Here is a 6901-nt window from a genome sequence, read left to right on the forward strand (position 1 = left end):
AAATTGTGTGCACGATTTACTAATTCGTTCCCTCAATGTACTAAACCGTGCACACGATTTAGTATATCGTGCGCACAATTTATTTATTTTTTCTTGCATGTCATGTCCAGGGATCCGTAAAAACGACTTGAATGAATGAAAAACCCGCCACTACAAACCATAGAAAACGCGCCCTTAGTTTGAGTTACATCAACGAGAGCCAATCACGTTCAAGCAATAAAGACCCCGCCCCTTCTTGGAAGTCAGAGAAGTCGATAGGACGCGCTCGCTCAGACGGTGACGGGTTATGCTTCCGGGCCAAGGGCGTGAGGAGAATGAGATAAGATACTAGAGCTTTATTTTGATTTACGAGCGTCGGTACTTAATCGGTTACAGATAGTAGCTACAAACAGGTTTGTACCTCTTTGTATTCATTCGCGGTTTCTCCCGTCGGCCAGGGTTTGGTTCAAGCACCTTTAATTAACCGGAAGAAGAAGACGTCCACGCGCCCTCACACGGAACCGAGGACGTCGAGTCACACGGTAAGTCCGCGTGCAGCCGATGGTTTTGTTTTTTGTGTATTATTCAAAGTGTTGTTTGTTTATAAACTTTGTGCGAAAGCTCGGGGTTTTACTGGTTGCGCCAGCTGACAGATCTTTGCGCCTTGGTAGGTGTATGGCTTGATTCAAAAACGTGCCAAACAAAGAGCGGCCTGCGATTTTGGCGCACTTATTAACGGCGTTAATCTTGTTTATTGGCCAACAATCTACACACTTGCTACGTTCTCAAACATATCATGCTTATAAGCCCTTGTCTTATTGTGTGGTGTGAATTCGATTGTTCGAGTCTTGTTAACTTTGCTGCATGTATTGATACACATGATTGAACCGTCCATCATGGCCGTATTTCGGCAGTTGAAACGACTGGTGTTCCAAAGGAAAGCGAAACTAAAACAATGCTTGTAGAAATAGGTTTACGCTTTTCGTATCTTCAGTTTTGTCCGATTTGGAAACTTGTACGTGATAAGGGAACAGCTGACCGCGATTTGCGAAATGTTTTTAGTACATGTAGGGTTGTACTAACGTTACTCGACCAACGTGCTGTTATTCGCGCTGCTTGATCAGTGATGTACACGAGACACTGTATTATTTATATTATTGGACACTCTACATTATGGCAGAGCTGAACAGAACCATTATGAACAGAACCAGGGACTTTACGGTAATTATGGGTACACTGTAACTTCATTGCGTTATATAATGCCTAAATTTCACCCAAAAATAGAAAAAGCTGTCATTTGCTCATCCTCACTTTTTTTTCCAAATCTGTATGATTTTGTTGCAGAACACAAAATATTTCAAGTATGTTTTTAACTAGATTTGGTGACCATGGACTTTCACTGTATAGACACAATCCACAAAGTTGAAGAAAGTCCAACAGATTTGAATTTGTGTGGGGGTGAGTGGGTTGAGTAAAATGAAAATGTTCAGTTTTGGTGGATTGTCCCTTTAAAGGTGCTATGTGTAAGATTTTGACTCCACTAAATCTTAAAAATCTCATATGTTTGCAGATATTTAATCCTTGAGTGCTCCTCATTTGACCATTATATTCATGGTCAAAAGTGACCGAACAACTGAATTTTTTTCTTCTTCAGTAAAATCAATCAAATATATTTTATTTATTTGTATGTTGAGAAGTCTATGATAATTAATTTATGCAATGACAATTTTTCCCATTGAAAATAGTACACAAATACTTATCTATTTTTATTTTATTTATTTATTCTTATTAATTTTCAATCAATGCAGTATTGAGGGCAGCACGATAAATTGCATGTGGTATTTAATGTGCATCTGGTCAGTCAAGCCAGTTCTGTAATCAGCGGTAAATCTCCATCACATGCACACACACTTTCACATGGAGCAACATTTATTACACAGGGCCGTTGTTCACTGACCAGCTGCACAAAACCACAATCATATTTTATTCAAGTTTGCGCAGCTTGTCAGTGAACAACAGCTCTGTGTGTAATTTTAACATTTAAAGATTCAAGATTTTTATTCGTCACATACACAATTATATAGAGCATATAAAACCAGCAGTGAAATGTGAGTCAGGTCCATTCCATGGAAAGTGCAATTATTAAAGAATACAACACAGATGAAAAATATACATAAATATAGCTATGAAATAAAAGTAAACAAACAAAAAAAGAAAAAAATATTAAAAAGATGTATACTGTAGAATTAAATATAGAACGCAAAACAATGTGCATGAAATTAAACTGTAGTCTTATTTCAATCATACTGTCGTGTTTGTCTCCTCTCTTTTTGATTTAATCAGGACTTTAATCAATCTTGTAGATGATCTGGGAACTAAATGTCTTTTCCAACCTGAAATATACAGTCATGCATTGTTTATTACACAGAATCTGTACCAATATCATGGACCAAAAGCATCACTTGGCCATTGAGTGTAGTATGGGTTCCTGCTCAATGCATCCTGTAGATGTTCTCATAAAATACAGGTGCTTCACGATGCCATAGAACAGTGGTTCTCAAACCTGTCCTGGAGTACCCCCTGCCCTGCACATTTTGTATGTCTCCCTCATTCAGTACCTAATTACCTCAACATGACTCTCAGTACCCAATTGAGCGCTTCGTTATCAGTTGTAGATGTTGTGGTTGTATCAATAACAGAACAAAAGATGTCGTGGTGAATTAATCAGTTGTAGTTCGAGGAGTCCTGTAGAAATAGAAATTAACGATGCATGGATCTGCTCTGATGTGACAAGACAAACCCATGAGAGGAAACTGATGCCCTGTTCTATTTCTGATGAACTCTAGCACTCTAACACGAAGAACAATTTTAAATATTTTTAAGAGAATCTTGAAAAAATAGTTTCCTCAAATATTAAGCAGCACAAATGTTTACAATATTGATAATCAGAAATGGTTATGGGCAGCAAATCAGCATTGGAATGATTCCTGAAGAATCATGTGACACTGAAGACTTGAGTAATGATGCTGAAAATTCATATCCCATGTTAAAACATTCAAATAGATAATTTCACAATATTACAGAATTTAATACAGGCCTTCCTCATATTGCATGTTTGCACTTTTTTTTTTGTTGTTGAGGAAAACAGTGGCACAATAAAAAATATTTTTCAGGTCTATATCCAATCCCTCACTTTTTCTAGTAATATAACGTTAATAGTTTGCCTGTAGTTTATTTTTTCTCATATTGCAATATATTAATATCACCTGGACAGTGTAATATATCGTGATATGAATTTAAGCTCATATTGCCTACCCCAGTGGTCCTTAGCCCCCTGGCTTAAATGATTTCTAAGACTTTGTTTTTTATGAGTTTTAGAAAACATGCGCATTAATTGTGTTATTGAATTAGTGGAATCAGTTATCATGTACTATATATTAGCAGGGTTAAAATTTAAGTTTTGCCAATTTTTCTTTTTTGCTTTTTTTTTTTAACTGAAGGTTGCAAATGGGTATCAATTCATTTCTTAACCTTTGTCCACATGACAGGTGCAAGATGTCTTACTCATCTCGGAGTTCCTCTCGTGCCGCTGATTGTAAGGTCTATGTCGGTGACCTTGGCAATGGTGCAGCCAAAGGTGAGCTGGAACGCGCCTTCAGTTACTATGGACCATTGCGGAGCGTGTGGGTCGCCCGGAACCCTCCAGGATTTGCCTTCGTAGAGTATGAGGATACCAGGGATGCAGAGGATGCCGTAAAGGGGATGGATGGAAAGTGAGTCAACTTGAGTTCTACCTGCCTACATTTGCCATGATGCTACTGCAGCACATTTAACCCCCTGACCTCTTCAGGGAGCTCAGACCCATAGGGGTGAGTGTCAGCGGTTTACCATTGTTCTTTCCGCTCACAAAGGCCCCAAATTATTTGGGTTTTATCCTGTATGCAGATTAATTGTAGTTAGAGTTCAGTTGTTTTTCTTAGTTTATCTGACGTTAGGCTGCATCTAGGTAAAGTTTGTTGCTTTGGGGGTAAAAAAAAAAAACAAATACCAAGAATGTCATGGGGGAATTGTCAACAGCTGAGACACATTGAGTGCACCTTTGTTTGGGATAGAGAAACAAATAACCCTCTGATCTGTAATGTCCTAGGGTGCTTTGTGGATCCCGCGTGAGAGTTGAGATGTCTAATGGTATGTCCAGAAAGTCTCGTTATGGCCGTCCCAGTCGCAGACAATTTGACCCCAACGACCGCTGTTACCAGTGTGGGGAGAGTGGTCATTATGCCTATGACTGTTATCGCTTTAACAAGCGGCGTGGTCGACGCAGCAGGTACTTTAACCAATTTTTTTTTTTTTATTATTGCGTTGGTACCTGACACTTTTATTGCTAATCTTTAATTTTGTTTCTATTTGTTTTTAGGTCAACTTCTCGCTCTCGATCCAGATCTCGTGGCCGGCGCTACCGCTCTCGTAGCCACAGCAATGAAAGGCAAGTCCTCTCTGCTCCAGCTGTGTCTGTACAGATTTACAGTCTAGATCAGTGTTCCTTAAATCTGGTCTTGGAGGGCCAATACGCTGCAGAGTTTAGCTCCAACCTTGAGCAAACTCCACCTACCTGTGACATGTTTTTTTTTTTCTCTCTAATGATCCTGAGACATTCACTAGCATGCTCAGTGTGTGTGATTAGGGTTAGAGCTAAACTTTGCAGTTAAGTGGATCTCGTGGACCAGATTTGAGGATCCATGGTCTAGATTCATCAATCTGATTTTGACTTTTTTTTAAAAAAATTTTATAAATGTTTTATAGGAAGCACCGTTCACCTTCATACTCAAAACGCAGAAGCAGGTAAGCTGTGTTATCGAGTAACATTCCTGTTTTTACCAGTTCTAATTGCATCGTCTTCTTGCTGGAGTATTCTGTAGGAAATGTAGTCTATAGGAGTGATTTGTTTTTTTTTTTTTACTTTTTGCGCTCTAGGTCAGGCTCTCCGGCTCGCTCTAGATCCAGAACCCCGGTGCGGCGCTCACGTTCACCTGTTCGTAGGTCGAAAAGCCCTGTCCGAAGGTCCAGGTCCAGAACGCCTGTCCATAGAGACAGGTACTTCATTGACTCATGCTAATTTATTTCAGTTTTGCATGTGTGAAGTTAAATGTATTAGTGTTGTACATGCTTGGTTGGTTAAATTGTTTGTTTTTGTATTTGTAGTCGCTCTCGCTCCCGTTCACGATCTGGTTCTAGACCGAGAGCTCGTAGTGTGTCCAGATCTCGCTCTCGGTCTCGTTCGGTCAGTCACAAGAAAAACAGGTGAATGAAAATTTACACAAAGGCATATTTCAGTTATGTCGTTCTAGTAGAAAACAAGGAGATTCTAACTCTGTTTTGTCTTAGTCATTCCAGGTCTGCCAGCCCAAGGAGAAGTCCAACACCGAATGCTGACTGATCTGAATACTGATGCTTCTCCCCCATTCCCCTCCTTTGCCTCAGGGCTGAAATGTTTTATCTTCATGATTTCAATACTGGTTCTACTGTAGCTACAAAGCGGTTTCTTTTCTTCTCCTTCCACACATTTTAATGAAAGCTCCTTGTAAAAGCATCTCTATCATCACATGATTTTCCCCCTCCCTTCCTTTTTACATACCCCCCCCCCCCCTTCAGATTGTAAACAATTTTTTTTTTTAAGAGCTCCATTGTTTTAATTTTAGTGTTGAGCCAGTGTCCTGTGGTTATTGATTTGTGGGTAAGGTGGTGAATGAGCTATGTTGTGATTTAGTCAGTGTATTATATGAGCTGAGGAGTATGTGGTGATTTGTTTGTTTGTAGAGATGTTTTTTTTTTTTTATTATTATTCATTGAAAATGGCATTGATCTTTTTAATAAAGTAAAGCTTTACAAACCCAACTGTTTCCGTTCTAAAGTTTGACTCACCGGTGTGTGTGGTTTGAGATATCTCTATATATATATATATATATATATATATATATATATATATATATATTAGGGCTGGTATTTTAATGCATAAATTAGATTAATTAATTATGGAGAAAAATAAGTTAAAATTAAGGCATTTTATGTTCTTGCCCCGCCCCAGACCTATGTGGACCATCTGCCATTTCATAGTCAATTAATGACTAATGTGAGGCAGGGCAGTGACTTACTGCGTGATGGAGCCTAGGGAAAGTCTTTAAAATTCAAGATATGGGACAAAACGTCCCTGTTTGAAAATTGTCTCATATTTACATCACATAGAAATATCACAAGAGAATTAGGCTAATTGCAATATCACACGTGTGCAAATGTGATACTCGTACAACAGTTCATTAAGAATTTAATATTGTGTTATTTTAGACACGATGTTGTCTGTTTTGCTTAATTTTGTCAACCAAAATCTAAAGACAAATCAGAACTGTTCATCTCCAAGCAGCACACAGTTGCATTTCATTTCTTTATCCATGTTTTGAACGAATCAAGTGAATGAATAAATGACACCGACTTAATCATTAAAGACATTTATCACCACCTACTGGCAGTTTTAGTTTATTATTTAGGGTTTTATTTCATTAAAGAAATAATTGTATATCTTCACAGTAATATTAAAATTAAGAAAATTAATTAAATATTTCTTGCTGAACTGACTTTATCTCTGTTTGATGCTTTACACAAAAAATGACTTTAAATGATCTTTTGGGAGTAATTTCTCCATATTTGATATGCAATTTAATTAATCACCACATCATGTAATTAACATTTTTAATCACTTACCAGCCCTAATACATACACACACCTATATATATATATATACGCGGGGTGGTATAATTTAATTACATTTTTGGTAATTTAACCATACTTTGAGTGAAATAATTATGTAGTTATATCAATATTGTGACGTGGGTATTTGATAAGATTTTGGTCCTATTACCTACCCATA

The 6901-nt window shown here is 37.8% G+C and overlaps 1 protein-coding gene across 1 annotated transcript; it reads left to right on the plus strand.

Annotated features, from left to right (window-relative positions):
• Window positions 1-256: 256 nt before the first annotated feature.
• LOC113049572 (serine/arginine-rich splicing factor 7-like) lies at window positions 257-5874 on the plus strand. The gene is made up of 8 exons (XM_026212012.1): window positions 257-521; window positions 3528-3752; window positions 4127-4306; window positions 4397-4465; window positions 4783-4821; window positions 4954-5073; window positions 5182-5280; window positions 5365-5874. The coding sequence occupies exons 2-8, from the start codon at window positions 3535-3537 to the stop codon at window positions 5414-5416; spliced, it is 777 nt and encodes a 258-aa protein (XP_026067797.1). The 5' UTR covers window positions 257-521; window positions 3528-3534; the 3' UTR covers window positions 5417-5874.
• The last annotated feature ends 1027 nt before the right edge of the window (window positions 5875-6901 follow it).

The sequence above is a fragment of the Carassius auratus genome, chromosome 30, assembly GCF_003368295.1.
Source record: "Carassius auratus strain Wakin chromosome 30, ASM336829v1, whole genome shotgun sequence".
Taxonomy (NCBI): Eukaryota; Metazoa; Chordata; class Actinopteri; order Cypriniformes; family Cyprinidae; genus Carassius; species Carassius auratus.

Coding starts and splice junctions, on each gene's coding strand:
- LOC113049572 (XM_026212012.1), top strand. CDS start 3,535: ATGTCTTACTCATCTCGGAGTTCCTCTCGTGCCGCTGATTGTAAGGTC. Junction 4,307..4,396: donor CGGCGTGGTCGACGCAGCAG/GTACTTTAACCA, acceptor ATTTGTTTTTAG/GTCAACTTCTCGCTCTCGAT. Junction 5,074..5,181: donor ACGCCTGTCCATAGAGACAG/GTACTTCATTGA, acceptor TTGTATTTGTAG/TCGCTCTCGCTCCCGTTCAC.